At 35.8% G+C, this 19,573-nt stretch overlaps 1 protein-coding gene across 13 annotated transcripts in view; it reads left to right on the forward strand.

The window, feature by feature from the left end:
• LOC108575465 (tropomodulin) overlaps nucleotides 1–19,573 on the forward strand; it is a 205,887-nt gene that overhangs the window by 59,753 nt on the left and 126,561 nt on the right. The window contains exons 1-2 of one of the 13 annotated variants that reach the window (XM_017938272.1): nucleotides 15,370–15,473; nucleotides 15,692–16,006. The exons of 5 other annotated variants lie outside the window; for them this stretch is intronic. In XM_017938272.1, coding sequence (XP_017793761.1) covers nucleotides 15,893–16,006 — 114 coding nt within the window. In that variant the 5' untranslated portion in view covers nucleotides 15,370–15,473; nucleotides 15,692–15,892. Of the gene's footprint in view, nucleotides 1–15,369; nucleotides 15,474–15,502; nucleotides 15,590–15,670; nucleotides 16,007–19,573 lie in introns of those variants that run through there. 7 more of the 13 variants (XM_017938271.1, XM_017938274.1, XM_017938276.1 and 4 more) reach the window with 7 other exon arrangements.

Here is a 19,573-nt window from a genome sequence, read left to right on the forward strand (position 1 = left end):
TTCGTGTATCTTCCGAATCGTGAATTGTGATACGTGCGGGCGGGCGTATCGTGTAGGAGTATTGGTCCCTTACGATTTACCAAACTTGCTTGTTTAACAAATAACTTTTTATGCATTATAATCACTAGTTGTGCTTTCACCGAATACACGATTGATATTGCGGCCAGTTTCCGCGGCTTTACGTCCTAATTTAAATTCATATAAAAATATGGTACGAATTTGCTTCTTGTCCATTGTTACGTTTTTAAGTTATACTCAGAACAAACGACGGTAAAAAACAAAAGTGTATCGCTTATATGATAGAGCGACGTCTACGCGTTCAAGTGGTATATTACTTAATAAACATAAATTTAAAATATATAGTATAAAAGAGCCCTAAATATGACATAACAGAAAACCGCAATTTATTTCCGGACAACCTAATAGAAGAAACGACGCAAAAGGTTTATAAAAGGTTTTTAAGAGTCTCATTGTAGTTTTAAAGAAGTATTAATTGAAGTTAATAAATTAAAGGTAAATTTAATTAAATCGATGTAGCTGTAAAAGATCGACTTAATATCTAACTTGATCTAATTTAGGTATGTTCTAACACGAATTGGAAGATAAGGAATGAGGAATGGTTTGAATTGAACCAAGATTTAACTAAATATAATCTTGAATTCAATTCGAGACGAATTTAGGTTTAATATAAAATCCATTTATTAATATGATATTTAATATGGATTTCTTGATCTTAATCGTTTCGATTTCGAACGCAGTTTAGATGGAATTGAAATTTACATTAATGTAAATAAAATTTCTCTGAATTCAATCTAAACTTACCTCAGATGTATTCCTTTTCTCTTAAAATTATTAAAAAAAATATTTCCAGAAAATTAAAGAAACGAAACAGCACTAAAAATTTTGAAATTTAGAGGTAATCTTTTAAACATTCTCAAGCAATGTCAAATAATCATACAACACACTCGAATGTATTGCATTAGTAAGAAAGAAAAAAGAACAGTAAAAATGCTTATAATTTAAATTTCACAGAATTATTAATTTTTAAAATGTGAAATTCTTTAAAAAGAAGAACTGCATCCGGTCAACATATGCAACTGCAGTATGCAATTTCGTAAAGGCGGCGCGGCGTCGCTAAATGGTATTTTTGAACACGATAGGAATTACAGATTGTAGTGTAAATATTGCTTTATTTAAAAAATTCTTGTATCTAATTAACATTCTAATTAGGGGCCCTTAGGAATTTAAGAAATTGAAGGAAACCGAAAATTAAGTAATAGGAAATGATTAAAATTTGAGATTTTGCGCGGTCAAACAGCCGCTTTGAAACACCGTGCGTAGTCAGCAATCTAATATTATCCTTCCAAGCTTTCTCACGCGTTTTAATAAAAAATGAAGTGGACAATAGTCCAGACAGGAATCCTCCAAATATTAACACAGTCTCTTCAATTTTCCAACCATAATTCAACTTTATGTTCTCAAATTGCGATCGCAAGAAACCACGTTTTCTTTCATTCAACCGATCGTTCAATAAAACTCCCTGTTCGTCGTTCAGTCTTCCAAACAAAGATTACGCAACAGCGAATTTTTTTCCCCGGATTTCATTCATTCTGAATTCTTCGTTGTTCCTCAAAAGCTTCTTCGCAGCGAGCTTTCTTGCCGGGACGACTGGTGAAACGACGGGGAACAGTGTCTCTTTTATAGCCGCGACGTAAGCTCATCTCCATCTGGCGGCTCGACCGAAAAAGCTCTCGAGCTTTCAAGACTCTGCAAAAGCTTTCAGTCGGTGTTGCCATCTGGTCGAGCCGCGACGAACCGGAATTTCGTTTATAAATAATCCATTTTTGCGGCTGTTGTTCAGCGTGGAACATCGACTCGACAAATCAGCTATGAAACTCTCGCTCATGGGACCTGTCTATCGGGTTTTTTGATCCCCGTGATGTATATTAACTTCGTGCCAGCGACTTCTTCATCCTCTGCTGTTTGTTTTTATTTCGTTCGAATTAGGGGCGAACCATATGGATTCATGTTGAATTGTGGCATGACGTCGGTTGAACAGTGTATAAGATGGCTTTTAGAAATTTTTGTATACGCGAAGGAACTAGTGGTTGCCTATATTTGGATGATTGCGAGTAGTAATTGTGTTAATTTTTTTGCAAAAAGATGTAATTTTCTAATACAGTATGTAACAAAAATAGCCGGTTTTATATTGCAAAAATACGATGATTAACGCATTAACAGTTTTTAAAAATTTTAAACTCTTTTATTGTTTTCCATTCCACCACAATAAATTATTAATCTCCGAGTCCAGGAACTTTTGTTTCATACTGTATATTGTACATATATCCCGTCGTTTCATCTATGCAGTAAAATGGTAATATCAGAATTTTCTTTTCAATTGAGAAAGGAAGGTGAGCAGAATTGCGAATGAAAACAGATTATTTTTTCTAACATGGGCTACTTTTATACATAAGATGATACACTTGCAAAAGGAAATATTAAAACGTTACTGTAGTACGGTATGTAACAAATGATCCAGATTGCAAAACATTTGATTCTTATTTTAAACATATACATTTCAAGCAATTAGTATACCTGAAAAGTACTTTTACTGTCTTCTATTCTTATATGTGTGTATTTATACGTATAAGAAATACTCTTCTAAACGTCAATTTTATCATAATAACAAATTCATCGAAATTTCTTCAAACAAGATATTACTCCGCTCTTTTATTGTTCAAAGCTGAATTTTATATAAAAATGATATAAAATTAAATCTGTATAGTGAAGTGAGATTCACACCTCGAATCGTTTACTCAGCCACATGTGACGAATAAATTTCATATCAAACACGGGGACGAGCAGATTTTGCCTCTTAGCAGATCACTAGACGAACTAGCGGAAATAAACGAAACAGGACCTCGCACAGTGAACCAGTACGCACACGTTATAAATAGCGATTTGGTCGACAAAAGCATTAACTAACGCGCTGGTCGAAAAGCTTCATCGCTCGCGAAGAATCCTCCTCCTCTCACCTGTCCACCCAGCTGTCCTTACTCGTTTTGAACAGTTGGATCAGCTATAGAGGTTCATGAGACTATATTCCATCGCTCTTGCCAAAGAAACTTCTTGCGATTTACGAAGGGGATTTGGTTCTGGCGAGCTTCAGCTCGCGATTCTGTTTGTTCTTTTGGAGATCATCGCTTCCGGAATGTCGCGATGGCGTTGCAACATCGCCAGGTCTTTTAAAAGAGGGCACGTATGAAGAATGCGCGAACGTATATAAGTAAATACTTAGGTATGTACGCCTTTCGCAATTTCTTCCGCGCAGTTCCGGTAGGATTGACCAAATTTAGACATGAACGCGTGATCCTTGAATGATTCAAAAATGCAGTTTGTGGAATTGAAATATTGATCCAAATACTTAAACCGTAGAGTTTGTAATTTTATTTAAAGATTTTATTTATTTTATTATCAACAACACTTATAATTATAGTTCGTACTGTAATTTAAACCAATATGGCTTGAAATACAACAAGAATGACAACACTTTGCGAATATAAAATGACAAACCAGCGAATACCAATCAATGTCCTATTACTTACTTATAATTAGTTTAACCAGTGAAAATAATTCTCTCGTGAAATTTGGATTTTTGAAACGTAGATTAATATTTCTATTATTGCTTTATTTTATGTAACTTTATTTCTTTTCATTGGTATTTTAATTTATGCTTCACATCAGTTTCGTTTTGTGATTCGATAATTTCAATTGTAGTTATGTCGAGACCAAAAGAATCTATATTGTTGGAATTAATAATAATCTTTAAGCGTTTATTTTTTCTAAACTAGTTAATATGATGTTTATTGCTGCTATTTCTTCTGTAATTTGTATAATGCAAATATTGCCAGGAATATAATTTTTTTTTAAATTGTACAATAGTAGAAGTAGAATGATAATGATTAAGGATTAATTGGAGAGATTCTTTTGCAAAATGTATTGCTCAGAATTGCACATAATTATACGAGAGTAAATTATGTCGTAAATTCATTTTTCGGTGAAAGTAATGGATTTTATAAAATAATGGAAATTGTATATGTATTGAAAACACATATATGTTGCACTAACTACTTCTATTGTACTTCTATTGTACAAGGAAAATAAAATTCTGTATATCACTCTTTCTAAAAATACTGCAAGGAAATCAGAATTTAACCCACGTTAAATCCAAGTTGCGCATTACCGACTAAAAGAGAGCAAGATAAGATTTGCAGTACGAAGGACGAAAGATATAAAATAAAAGCTCAAGGCTACAAAAGGCACGGATTTACGAAACCATAAAGCAGCAGACAGACAAAGGCGTGTCGTTGTTTATTTTGTGAAAAAAGGGGGGAGAATGTGAGCAGCTGAGAGGGCAAAGATAAAAATCCCAGCCATTAAACCAGAAGAAAGGATAACTCGACTAACACGGAACGAAAGCTTGCAAAAAGGTAAGAAAATGGTGACGTACGAGGGAGGGGGATTCAGCGGAGCGAGAGAGGTTGGAGGCGTCGAGTTAGAAAATAGATGAAAGATGAAACAGAATTTTCCGCGGGAAAGTCTGGGCAAAAAGGAACGAAGGAAATTGTCACAGGTCCTTGGCACTCTACAGGAAATAAGATATACTAAATCGAAGGAAAATTTTCAATTCCAATACCATGAATTCTCTCGTCACGCACTGGTTTTTTACATTTGTTGGAACAAAAACACACTAGGTCATAATATTAGAAATAAAGTGTTTTTACACTGAATTTATTTATAAGTCATTTATTCCAGATGTTATTAGACAAAAACTTTAAAGTCACTTCTTGAAATACAGTACATATTGACTTATTGTTAGTGTGATTTACTAGTAAGGAGGATATATGAGCCCATAATTATGAAAGTCTAAGTCAAAATTGAAAAAATATGAGTTTATCAGTTATTTCACGTCACATTATTTTAAACTAAATTAATTCAATGTCATTTTTACGATATTGTCAAAAATGAACCGTTAGATGGTGCTTGTTATTTCAATATTACATGGAATTCATTTAGTGTTAATTATGAAAGTGGTCTAAGTCAATTCAAACTTTAAAAACAACATCGTGTGAGATTTACACAAAATTTCACCTTTCATTTTGGGTTGACAGAAATGAAAATCAAAAAAGCAAATTACTTATACAACCCTGAGCATTACTATGAATTGATAGAACAGTGTAGAAGAAAAAATCTATTTTCAGTAAAAGAAATGTCGCACCGTATGAGATTTACACAAAATTTCACTTTCATTTCGGGTTGATAGAAATGAAAATCAAAAAAGCAAATTACTCATACAACCCTGAGCATTACTATGAATTGATAGAACAGTGTAGAAGAAAAAATCTATTTTCAGTAAAAGAAATGTCGCAGCCGGATTTTATTTCAACGAAACCACTGGAAGAGTCAACAAGAAGAGTAAAAAATACCGCGGGCGAATCTGTCGCTTGGCTGAAAATTCAATGGATGAGATTCTTGAAAAATGCACCTTATAAGATGTTCTATGAAACAGCTTTAGATGATTCTGAATTCCACGATTTGGATCTTTCACCTAAAAACGGAATACTAAAAATATATTTACTTCCATTATACACCACCAATAGACCAGTAACGAAAGAGAAACATAAAGATATGATGTGTTTACTACCCTACATCCCTCCAGTTTTCCAGAAACATTTTAAAAATCTCAAAACTCATAATGATAAAAGCCTAAAATGATAAAAATGGATTACTTTTTAAAGATAATTAATAAATGTAAATGAATTATTTCATAAAAATTTTTGTTTCTAATAAAACTCGTAGTTTTTTATTGATTTAAGTCATATATAGGTCATTCAGTTAATTTTGAAAATGGTCTAAGTCAATTCAAACTTTAAAACAACATTTTCGTATGAGATTCACACAAAATTTCACTTTCATAATAAATTTTCATTAATCAAGGCTAATAAAATTCTAAATTAAAATGTTACATAATACAGAAATATTTTTCAATTTATTCAAATGTAATCCTTTAAATATCTCGAAAGAAGAAATATATGACTTAGACCCCTTTCATAATTATGGGCACATATGTAGTAGTACGTAACAGAAGTTTCTCAGATTGCAAAAATCTTTGATTTATGTACGTACTAACATGTTCTTTTCAAATTTTAAATGGTTTTTTTTTTATATTGAAGTTTAAAGTTTTTAAATATTGGTGATAAATAGTTTAGCTTGAAGTTGATGGAAAATTGTTATTAGGACCATAACAGGTACTGAGTTGCCGTCTTATTGTTAGTCCTGTCCTGTTATTGTTAGTAGTGCCGTCTGATTTTTACCTCTCGAAACACTATCCGAATTGTCTTTGGGAAACTGATTTCTTACTCTAGTTTGTGCTTTACTGAATTTATACACACACTGACTATGCATTAAGCCTAAATGTTTCTTGTTGGCCTGAGTGTCTATTCGATTAGCCTGAGTGCTGGGCATTCTGAATTATTTGATTGCTGGTTTCTAACTTACAACTTATTTCTGAGTAACTATATGTTTCTGCCTGACTTCCTTTTGAACTGACGGCCGTCTCACTTCTCATTTCTTTTCGTGCACGTTGATTGGTTATTCTTAAGAATACCTAATCGCCAATCAGCGCGCCTAAGGATCATCGTGAGTTCCCTTTTCTTGTACTCTTTAGCGCGTCTTTTTTTGGGGAGAAGTAGCGATGTCTAACAATGAAGTGAAAATGACGAATGTTTTGACAACAATGCCGAATTTCCTCCAGATTCTGACCATTCGGTTTTCTGACTGTTATAATTAATTTCTGAACGACTCTTCGGAAATTTCAACTGTATAACACGTCTTCAGGCCATTGAGAACGAGAGGCGAATTTTTAAAAACTCTAAGCTATAAATTTCAATTTCTCTTGCTAAGACATACACTTAATCCTGTAAATACATTCTAACAATAACCTAAAGCTCCTAAACTTAAAAATAGCCTTTTACTACGTCTGTGTCATAAAACTTTGCCTTAACGACTGCAATTACCAGTTATTATTGTAATTAAACAAATTACTTGAACTCTGCAACTTCAATTTGACGTTACGAGTTAACTAAGGTACTTAAAGTGCCTAATGAAAGCACTAAATGTTCGCGTCAGAAGTCAAACACGAAACTTCTGTAGGAGTAATAATCGCGTTAGATTCGCAATCAGATGAATTGAGAACGATTAAAAATTTCGGGCAAATTCGTATTCAACAATTATTAAATTTGTTAAATATAAGTAAACGCGAAATTAACTAATTAACAATAAGTGACTTATGTAATTTATTCAATTAATTATGATGACGTCTAAAAAATTCAATTAAGCCGGAGTTGGTTCACGAACGTATGAGTATTACATGGCGGAAATTAGGTGTTAATAATTAATCATTAATTATTGTGAAACATATTTCGATTAAAATTTTAGTAACATTCAGCATCTAAATACAGTTTTGAAGATTTTTATAAATATAATTGTGTGCTATTAAAACACCAAGTATCCTATCTATTTCCGTCCAATTTCTAGTTCTTTTTTTATGTCACAGCAGTTCTTGTGGTAGTTTACAGTTTTAAATATAATACACTTTTTTTTTAGAAGCAATCATAAATAAACGGCGTTCTTTCTTACGGAAATCGCAATATTTCATGGCGAAAATAAGTAGGTATATCGAATTTGTTTATTCAAGACGTTTACATACAAATAGTACTTGTATTTTTATTCCTACCCCTTCAGTCTACGTATAATTAGCATAAATCAAATTGTATAAATTTATCGTGTTCTTATTTTTTCCTACATCCTGTCTTTTCTTACCTACATTTTTTTTTTAACATGCTTAAGTAATATTCTTCTTCAATTTATAAACTAAAGATTCGTCTTGGGAAAAGACTTTGGTTTCAAAGAAACTTAAAAACTGCAGCAACGAAAAATATTGTACCCATATTTTTTTTCGGGATGTTGAAAAATTGAACTAAGTGAAATTCATGGATTCCCTTAACTTGCAAGCATGTTGATTTATTTCAAAAATTGTCCAAAACATTTTCCACCTTTTTATGAACATTCTTGATATCTTATTATTATCCAATTAACGACATATTGGAGTTCTTGCTGTTGTTCATTTTCACTGTTAGTACAATAAATTTTTCTTTTTGTGAGAGATCGAAATTAATGTAAGCAGTTTACTTTTTTGCTTAAAATATATTTCAAAAGAAAAGATTGATTTCTTTGTCTCGGAAATATACTATACTAAGTATACTGCAATGTACTTACATATAGGTACAACTGATATTGAATAAACTTCATTTTTTAATGTTTCTTAACCATGAAAATTCAAAGATCACTCAGGAAAATATTTGTAAAAAGTGCGGTACCATCTGAAGGAATTATTTACAAGCATATGTTTACCTGAACACTTTTTACCCAGAACTGCATTTTCTATCATATTTTAAGTTATTGTTCTTAACTTTGGGGCACTGTGTACCTTTCCTTTCGATAGAAATTTTGACACTTTTGCTTACCAACTTAAAAACGTTCTCACGAGGTTTTTTTTTTTTGCAGTAAACTTTTAAGGAAGCATTTACGCGCATAAGGTGGTTTACCCAGAGAACGTCTGGAATCACTGATTTTTATGAAATTGTGGTATGTGATAGATCTCAAGGAACTATTCGATAGGTATTCTTTTATCGGCAGTCGTCCACATTAACGGGGTGAAAATCACCCTCACAGTCGGGGGTTGTAAACATATTTAATCCAATAAAGTTACTCCTTTCGAAATGCCCAGTGGTTTTTGTAATTCAATTTTCTCTATCACCGCGATTTTTCAAAAGAAACTCATTGATGTATAGTTTCAAATTTTAACGAAAAGTGGTGTCCATTATTTCCCACTCGCCATACTCCCTTGATTTGGCTACGTGTGACTTACTTTCTGCTTCATAGAAAAAACACTTTTCAAACGATTCTAAAGACGAAGGAAAATTCAAAGGCTGATCTGAAAGCAATTTCAGAAAGTGCCTACAAAGAGTGTTTTTAGAAGTGTAAACGACATTGGCAAAGATGCTAACACAGATGACTATTTTAATTTAAAATAATTTTGTTTATTGACAAAGCTTGCTAAATCATTTTTACAATCACTGACACGTTTACTGCAACTTTGTTACTCATAATTGCATTTTCTATCAAACTCTAAACTGCTGTTGTTATATTAGGTTGCCAATTAATTAATTTTTGTGACTTATTTTTTTCATCATAATAAACGTGTTACATACTGGGTGTTAAGCACTCGGGTACTAATTTCCGCGTACTTGGAATATTGCACTAGGTGCCTAGGTTGAGAGTCTGACTGAATCTTTAATATTCCTAATGTAACTGATGGTCTGTGTACTAACACTCTGTGTTCTTAAGCTAAGTCGACCTACTTATCCAGTCGTCCCTTCTCCAAATCTTCTAAAATTTAAAGAAGGGACGTAAAGGGAAGTTCTTAAAATTACTAAGTGATCAACCCCGTATCACTCCTTCCATTGCGCCCGGAGCGCGTCACGTCCTTGGAGCGGAGGTGACGAAGCTGGTCCTTGCTGGACGGAAATTTGACAACAAGGGGGGAAAACTCGGCCAGGTCAACTTTGACTCTCCGACTCGATCGGAAGGTCAGGTACCGAGAGGCCTCGGTAATTGCATCGGTTTCGAAGACCCGTTGGGGGTGACTTTACGATACCTTGCCTTACTGACTGAACAATAGCCTATTCTTTAATATTTGAGAAATTCTACGTGCCGCATGTTGGCTGCAGACCGGTCTGCTAATTAAAACTAACGGTTTGTCGCGTCGCGCTCGCGTTTGATCCTTTCAAAACTGTTCGCGCTCACGACTTATTACCCGCCAAATTAATATTGGGTAATTAGTTCAAAAGGTTTACTTTGCTCGATCGTTAGCAAATCTGCGTCACGATGTGATTGACGACTTTATTCTAGACTCGAATGATCGTTGGTGATTCGAAGAGTCTGTTGTCTCCTCGTACGGTTGGAAACTGTGTGTGTGTGTGTGTGTTGTTCACACGAGAGACTCCTTGCGAATGTCTCTCGATTGCCAAAATTTTTCCGGAGTCCGCCGTGACTCCCCCGCCAAGTACAAGAAGGCACGCTGATTGGTTTTTCACGTACGCACAAATTACCAATCAACGTGCCCCTTGAGTGGCACTCACCCTTCCATTGCGCCCTTAGCGCGCCTTTCCTTGGAAGGAGTGGGGCCCTACCTGCGGGTGCGTGGAATCTTCGCTGTCCTTCGGTGACGCGTCGGAAATTCCCGCCAGGTCAACCCTCGGCCGAAAGTGCCGTTAGTGTGGATTGACCCTTCAGGAACCCTGGTTTATGACACGTCTTCGGTTATCGAGGACGCGGAAAAGTCGAAATTCTAAAGGCATTGTTCTGTAAGAAATTACTTATTTTTTTCGCGGAGCTACAAAGCGTCTTTGTTCTCAAAAATAACCTTCTCGTGCGAGCGTGCCATAAACCCGGTCAACGAAGATCCCATGCGTTCCATACCTGCGCGACGGAACACGGTTTACTGAACTAGAAATCACGTATCATAAAATCGTCCCCTTGCTGTCCTAACACTGGGAGTTGGTCGAAAATGGTCGTAGCATTAACACGGAACTCTACTCGTTCCAGCTTGACCGTGTTTAGGCAAAACTACGAAATAATCCACTGTGCCAGTTCCTACGAAAATGGATTATCCTGCAATAAGACAACGCTTGTCCACCGGTTTACTGAACTAGAAATCACGTATCATAAAATCGACCCCTTGCTGTCCTAACACTGGGAGTTGGTCGAAAATGGTCGTAGCATTAACACGGAACTCTACTCGTTCCAGCTTGACCGTGTTTAGGCAAAACTACGAAATAATCCACTGTGCCAGTTCCTACGAAAATGGATTATCCTGCAATAAGACAACGCTTGTCCACATATTGCTCGTTGAACGCTGCGAAGAATCGAAGAATTGGGCTTAGAGTGCGTAATTCACTAACCGTATAGCCTACACGCTATTCCAAGTGATTATCTCTTGTTCCGATATGTTGCAATAGCAACATTCTCTGGCTATAAAACGTTTCTTCAAAGTCGACTCATAATTCTCGGATCATAACGAACATTTTAACGCATTTTGTTTTAAAAGTACCCGAATTCTATCGCCGCGGGATCGAATAATTCCCAGAAATAGGTATGACAAAAGATGATTGATTTGAATAGTATTTACTTTGATGGAAAATTGTTATTCGTTCAATTTTAATAAATAATTTTATTTAAAACAATATGAAGATCGCGAACTTAGTTGTTAACAAATATTTGGGAACACTTGCACTTATTTAGTATCTCTTTTTAACGTTCGAATGACTTGTTTTTCAACGTACCGGCGCGGCGTACAAACGCCATAAATTCGACGAAGGGCGGACATAAACGCGGCGATGTCTTACGAGTTCATTCACGCTGTCGCTGCTGTGTCAACGAGCCAGTTCCACAGGAATTCGATTTACGGACGCGTAACGCTGATATTTGATTTATTCGGCTGGGGCCGCGTGGTCGAAATAGAGATCCGCGTTCTCCATTATTCTCCCCGCGCTCGATGCGCGTCACGCTCTTCTTGTCCCGCTGTTTGTTTCGTTTTTCACCCCCCGCGGGGAGGTTTTGTTCAGCCGCTACGCTTCGCAATCAACGCCCTTTGTCTCCCTTAAGCTCGACCAGCGTTGAAAACTGAACGAACGGGTTCTCGCTCGATGAGAACCATCGCCGTTTCCAGTGATAAATTTCGATCGAAATTCATCACGGACCAAGAGCATCTATCTGTATAGGCTGTCTATAGGCTGGAAATTGATTCGCGCGTGCAAGTTTGATTGTAAGTAAAAAAAGTATGCAGTAATTGGTCGCCGTTAGATGCGTATGGAGATGTGAGTAATGGAAGTGTGTTTTGTTGAAAAAATTGTGTACGTTTGTGCGAGGTGTGTGGTAATTTGATAACCTTATGCAATAGGGAGTTTCTTTGCTGGTCAGGAAAGGAAAGGAAAGGGATTGAAGAGTAAGAATCAAACAACTCTAAATTATACAATTTTTCAGGAAAGATACGGAAAACGTAGAAAAAAATGTAAACTTTAAAATGACTAGTTTAAATAATTATTATTTAGGGATAATAATAAAATAAAAATCGAAGTATAATTTTTAATTTTTTTTTTATAACCCCTGTGTCAGTATATAGGGTGATTCTTATAAAGTGACCGGTTGAATTTTCTCCAAAATGGAAGGAGGTACGAAAAAATCGATCAAACGAAAAAACATGCTGTTCCAGGTGGAAAATCTTTTGATGTTGGTATACGGCGGCGTTGTATGTGATGGCACCTAGATGATCTCAAAGTCAACCCAATTTTTTTAAATGAGACCTTATATTTTTTCCCCTGTAGTCTGATAGTATTATTCGTGACAAATTCATCGACCACGGCAGAAGTTCATTCAAGGTTGTGCTAGGTCACGCGGTGCCAAAAACTTTAACTTTTATGTCCCGGGAAAACAACGTGTTTATTAATGCCTTATGTTATAAAATGTTCAAAATTGTTGCCTTCCGCTTGCCTGCAAAGATTAATTCTATTGGAAAAAGTGTCTACAGCTCTCATGATAACTCCATCTGGAATAGCACGAATTGCTTCGGTAATTCGTCGTCACGGGTCGTTGACCTCTCCTGGTAAACAATGTTTTTGACATTTCCCCACAAGAAATAACAACATATCTATGGAATTAGAAACTTGAGCACACGTTATCTTCCCGAAGCATAAAAGTTACACTTTTTGGTCCCATGTGACCTAGCATAACCTTGGAGGAACTTGTGTCGTGATCGATGAACTCATCACGCAGAACACTATCAGACTATAGGGGGGAGGGAATAAAGTGTCCTATTAAAAAAATTGAGTTGGCCTGGAGATCATCTAAACGCCTCCAGCTATATAACACCACTGCATATATTAAAAGATTTCCCTAGAACAGGACATTTCTCGTTTGACCGATTTTTTCGTGTCTCTTCCCATTTTGGAGAAAACTCAATCGGTCACTTCATAAGAATCATCCTGTATATTTAAAAATCCCTTGTAGCTGTCTGGTTTCTTGCCCGCCAAAAAAGGTTTACTAGGCAAAATAAAATAATTAATAAAGTTTGTCACACTTCTATGTATCATGCTTCAGTTTACGATATACTTGTTTAATTACCTAAAATTATAATAAGAGATGACTTTTAGTAATAAAAAGTAAAATAACCCAAGTTCACAAAAAGCTGTTCAAGATTATTCCACATATGTCCCTGTCTTTATCACTACTTGTTGAAATCTGGTTGTAGGACTACAAACAGTCCGGTAGAAAATATTTGTATGTAATATCTTTTATACCTTTAGCTTTTTGTGGATTGATTTTTAACAAACTTAAGCATATTGTATAAACACATACTATTAAATGGTAATGTATGTACATAATTTATGAAATGATTAATTAAGGATCATTGATTGAGGATTATATTGACAATCTCAACGTGTGACGTAGGTACAAATACCTCTGTGCGAAGATAAACGATCTTATAGAATAAATGATGAATGTGTCTAACAAATAAAATTTTCTTAGTAAAAATTACGAGCAAACATATATCTCATTTTTTCGATTTCAGCAATTTTACAATCTTTTCAACTTAATAGCTTCTTGAAATAATTACACCAATTTCATAACTACACCAGAATACAATTATAAAAAAGCGTAATAATTCTCTAACTTAATACAACAAACATTACGAGCAGTAGTGTATTGTTTGAGAATAGTGATCACGTATAAGATGTTTAGACAAGCTCCTAAAACAAACACCTTAGGCCAACTTAAACAGTAAAAATCTAAACCAAATCTTTATTTAACATTTAAGAAAATCTAAAAGAATATTTATTAACTTCACTAATTGTGAGACTTATTCCTTTCATACATCATTTATAATACCGAACAAATTATTTCCACAAAATGAATCGAAATAATTTATGATACATACTTCCTTCATCCTTTTCACACTTTCAAACATACCTAACGTCATTATAGCACTATACCGATAATTTTTATGAAGTAATTACATTATTACAATAATCCACAATCCTTAAATCGATTACTGTATAAGTATGTATATTTAGTTAATGAATGAAGACTTATTTGATTTATATCCTCCAATTACGATTTATGACACCATGCTAATATGTTTACAATAACTTTTATTTGCTAATATTACTATACAATAATCTACAATGAATGTATTTACTGTACATTTTCAATTAACGAATGAAAATTTATGCGATCTATATTCTCCAACAAAGCGTTATAGTACTGTTTTTGCACGAGTTCGCGATGCAACGCGATCTACTTTACTAAAGACGGCGCGTTAGTGAAGGTCGTAACTCTTCACTCCGATGTTTCGACACCGCGTATCGTACAGTGTTTTTCCTTACGATCGTTTCCAGAGGTAAGGAATGATAGTTGAAATGTGTCTTTTGGTTTTTCTTGTCCTCGTGAAGTGTCTCTTTTGAACTCTTTATTTTGTGGTGGTGCGTGGGTATATATTAGGTCGGTGTATGTTCTGATTGGTTGGACGTTGAAGGTGGTGGAAAAGAAGGTCTCGAAAAATGCGGAGGTGTGATTGGATATTAGGAAACTAGTGGAAGGAGAACGTGAGGGCGAAGGTGGTGGGCAAAAGTTTAAATAATTTGGGGAAAACCCGGAAAGGGGAAAGGGATAGGAAACATGACCAGGATGCGACTTGAACTGCTTTATGGTAGAGAAGGAATTTGTTAGGGGCTAGGAATACGGCTGGAAAGGACTGTTTATTAGTTTATGATGTGTTACAGGCCGGTGGGCTGCGCGACCGGACAAGGACAATCGAACAAGTACTATACTGATAATTTTAATTCATAAATTACATTACTATAGTAATCTATAATAATCTACAATTACTGAATGAAACTATTCTTCTCGTTTCATTAAAAAGCCAATCGAAGAAATTTCTACAGGAACGAGCTTCAATAATCCCCTGACATTGCACATTCCATAGATCTGTCCTCGAGAGGCTACGTAGCGTCTTAGGGGTGTCGCGCGTACTTCTCGACGCGTAGCGTCGCCTCGACATCGTGGTGGCCGTCGTCGTCCTAATTATACGTGTTTCTCCGTATTTCTGGAATTAGACTGCGGATGGGGCGCGGTGCGGTTGACTCTCGCGGTGAAGCGGAGGCGTGCTTCCGAAGCTCAGTCGCGCGTGATCCACCTCGAATCGCGCATTCATCCTCCACGAAGAAGCCACTTTCGTGAACCACTTCGTCGCGTCTTCGCAGCAATCGGGCTCGTCCGATGGAGCGACCACGTAGGTATCGATCGCGCCCACTGCTCGATCGTTGATCTTGCTGATCGGGGAACCTTCTTGAAACTCGCTCGAAGCTTTCCGACTATTTTCTTTTACTGATTTATCTCTTCAGTTTAGGCTGTAAGTTGATCATAAGTAATAAATTTTAAATATAGTTTAATTTAGATGAGTTTAAATTAAAAAAAGTTGCACTACTTTTAGCACATAGTTGAAATATTTTAGTGCTCGTAATAAAAGTGTTCCTCGATCACGCTGTCGATACCTGTGAGAGAATCAGCCGTTGAAAGATTGTCGTTCAAGGAGCAAGACCGTTCAAGTGCATATCGTGAGTCAGTGAAGGGATTACGATTTTTCTTTTCCTCGGGGGCGTCTATCTCAGTGAAGTTTGAGTTGTGAAAGCAAGGAAAATCGCGAGCAGTCGTCATGGCGACCACGGAAGTCTTCCAGGACTGGGAGTCTCCCCATGATACCATCAGCTCCATGACCAGGACAAGTACCACTCGTAAAACCACCACTACGACAAGGACCAGGCAAGAGGTAAGATCGTTTAAGAAGATGAAAAACAGGAGGATGATAAGGTGCTGTTCGAAATTGATTTTCAACTAATACAACGTTGTTCTGTGGTTTCTTCTCTCGTTAGTAGAGATGACGAGGATAGTTTGGATTGCAGTCTGGGTTAAGTCAAAATTTATTCGAGACGTAGAATAAGTTTGAAGGCTGATTAGCCAGCTGTTTACTATCCTATGCGTGTTTCTGGTTGACTAGGTGGTGCAGTCTGTTCTAGCTGGCATAGGTTGCTAACAGTCATGCATGCAAGTCTCCGAATATGAAATTTATAGTGCAGTTTCGTGTAGTTTTGCAAGAATTAAAAATGAATCTCCTGATAGAGGTTTGGCAATCTTCTATTTAAATTACGAAAATTATTAAACCACATTTTTCTCGGATATTCGAAAATCTTGGTTAGGACAATGAAGGTAAGAATGGCGGTATTGAACTTCGTAAGGAAATTATTTTATTAGAAACGTCATGAAGAACTTATTACAATTGCTAGCGTATCCACAATTACGCTAACCAGTCTACACCTGTAAGTAGTGCATATAAAATTTTTCACACTTTATTTGGTAATAATGTACTGTACACTTGGTATGGTAAATAAACGGTATTTTTAATTTAAAAAGGCTTTAATGTTAACCGTTTACACATTTACCAGCATTATTATCTCTGTATTTTGCGTTTGAGGTCGGTTTCATCTGCGCCACCTAATATTTCATAATGGCTCCCTGGTATCTTATCCTCCGAGCCTACATGCATTCAAAATTCGAATCGATGCTACGCGGTGTGCTACCCACCTAAAATTAGCCACGTCCACGATCAAACGAAACTAATCTGATTCTCGGAAAATTCCAAATAACATTGCACGGTCCTCGTACAACGGCACATCATCTCCCCGTTCCGTCAAGAATGTTGAAAAGTTGTCGTATAGCCGAACAACATCTAACCGCTCGTTACGTAACGCTCTTGATATGATCCAATAAATTAAACTCGAACACTCAGCCGCGACACAGAAAGATTGCCTAAAACGTAGCATCAAAATAGCGCGTATACTTCTATCCGTCGACGATGCCACGAGCAGTAGAGCAACTTCCGGTTTCTGTCTCGAACCTGGCTATTTCACTCGAGGCGCATAAAATTCGTATTTACGTGAAATACCTGTATCTTGATCGTCGCGGTTGACAGACGACCGTCTGACGGATCAAGGAACAACGATCAGAGATGTAAAATTTTGTATTACACGGTGATCAAACATGACAGAAGAGCGACGTTAACGGGCGGGTGCAAGGTCAATGTAACACCGCGAAGGGAACAATTCGTTTACGCAACATGAGCGCGCTTTTGGAAGCGGCGTTCTCCGCGAGAATCTCCTGCGTTTATAGGAGCGTTGCCAGGACCCAAGGCCAGGCCGATTTTCCGACTGAAACCGCGATAAACACCGGTAGAAATCGCGATGAGTAATCCCGGCTCTGTTGACTACTCGGCCCTCCTCTGCGCCGCTTATGGTGCGTCTCGCCGAAAAGTCAAGGATAGCTACGTACTTTTAGAGTATCGAGATTTCTGGTTTTCAGTCGAATTTTTTTTATCATTGTTTCCAGAAACGATAACGATACCCGTGAATTTCACGTTTGTAATACATACGTCAGAATAAATAAATTTAATATTATATTTTTTAATGTGAATTTATTCATTTGTCTATGCGTACACGCGAGATTCTTAGACGAATTTATGGAGATGCTTGTTGATTCGATTCGCGTGTCAAACGGAGTGTGCATTCTATTCCGGTTTAGTGGATTCGTTGATGGCTTGGACAGAATGATTGATGATCGATGAGCGTATGTACCGTTGTGCAAAATCTTTGGGAGTGGTTTTGTAAGGATCATTATTCATGGTTCCTTATGAACATTGTTTCTCGTGTGGCTCGTCGATGTTTTGTCTATTTGCATCACCCTTGCCAATTTCAAGGTTAATTATAAGTTGCATCGTAAATTGGACGATACACGCAGTAATTTAATAACAGTGAAGGATCAGAATTCGGAACAGTGGAATGGTGCCATTGGTAGCCAGACACGTGGGTAAATGATTTTTAGGATATGATTAGTATTTTCGGTGGTAAATAATTAACATGGAAGTGTCGACGTATATATCGTGTTAATACGAGCTAATGGCGAGCTTTGTTTATTATATAAGTTGCAGCTAGAGAACATTTTTAGACTTTAATCTATATCTAAGAAACTCAGCATTTCTTCTGATCCCAGTGTCCTCCCAAAAATTTGATTAAAACGTCAAATTAATTCCTGGAGTGTATTTCTTCCTATTCGGTAATAGTAGAATATTCTTTAAATATGTTATATTTTTATAATAATACACTTCACGAACCTCTGACGTAAACTAACTGCAGTGGAGAATTTTTAAAAAAGGATACGTGTATCGTAACTTTTTATATTTAGTCGCTGCATGAGTAAGTCCAACTTTCGAAAGAATAAATAAACGAAAAAATAACGAATGAATAATACTTTTGCAAAGTAACAGTTAGAGCAACGTTTTCAGTTGAGCAACTTTGATGATTCATAGCAAAGAGACTTATATCTTTCATGTTTTACGCTCTATCTTGGTATTCGTAAAATAAGAATTTCGTCGGATATTTTTATTTTTGGTATCATCAAAAGCCTTCCAACTTCATCGAATAATATTTAGCAACGGAAATTTCTGGAGTTTGATACAGATGTTCCAATCTAAAGATATTAATTTTATATCGTTACGGAGAACATTATGAGAACGATAAGAAGTTTACTGGTATTCAAAGTTCTTCTTATTTCAGTTTTAGCTTTTGTGTACATTTCGTGTTTTTCTTGGATGGTTTCCTGTGATTTATAAGTGTTTGCTATGGCTGTGTCTAGGAGATAAGTGATCCCCTTCTGTTGGTCCTACACCACTATATCTGCTCTGTTATTACGTATAGCTAGATACATCTGTTATTTTGGATTAGTTGTGCTACCAGTCGAAATTTTCTGATTCCATTGTTGAATATCATCTTTACGTACACCACAAGATATTGCCTTTCGATGTTTCACATTTTGCTGTATGACTGAGTTTTACTTACAATAAAAAAGTACTACCTTTTAATCATTTTTTTTTTTAAATACATGAAAGCACGGTATCATGGTGGTATACATGACACATAAAAAAATTGTATTTCTAGTGTGACTGTAGAGGGAGTGTTTTAAGTTATTTGATTAAAAATTATTAGAATAATATTAAGATAAAGATATTATTAGAATAAAATTATTAAAAACAAGGAAATTTTCTTGCAATATTTTCTAATTAAAACGGCCTTTCCATAAGATATGGAGAGGGTAGAGATATGTATGTCTCCTATTTTTTGTAGAATAATATATGAACTTTTTTTCACATTTCTCATAGCTGAGACAGAAATATCAGTTTTAAATGGAGAAATAAATGTTGTCTTTAATAATAACACTTCATATGGTACATCTTGTGAGATTATCATCATTACCGTCATTGCGACCGATCAAAATATCGTTGAACTTG

The sequence above is a fragment of the Habropoda laboriosa genome, unplaced genomic scaffold, assembly GCF_001263275.1.
Source record: "Habropoda laboriosa isolate 0110345459 unplaced genomic scaffold, ASM126327v1 scaffold259, whole genome shotgun sequence".
Lineage (NCBI taxonomy): Eukaryota > Metazoa > Arthropoda > Insecta > Hymenoptera > Apidae > Habropoda > Habropoda laboriosa.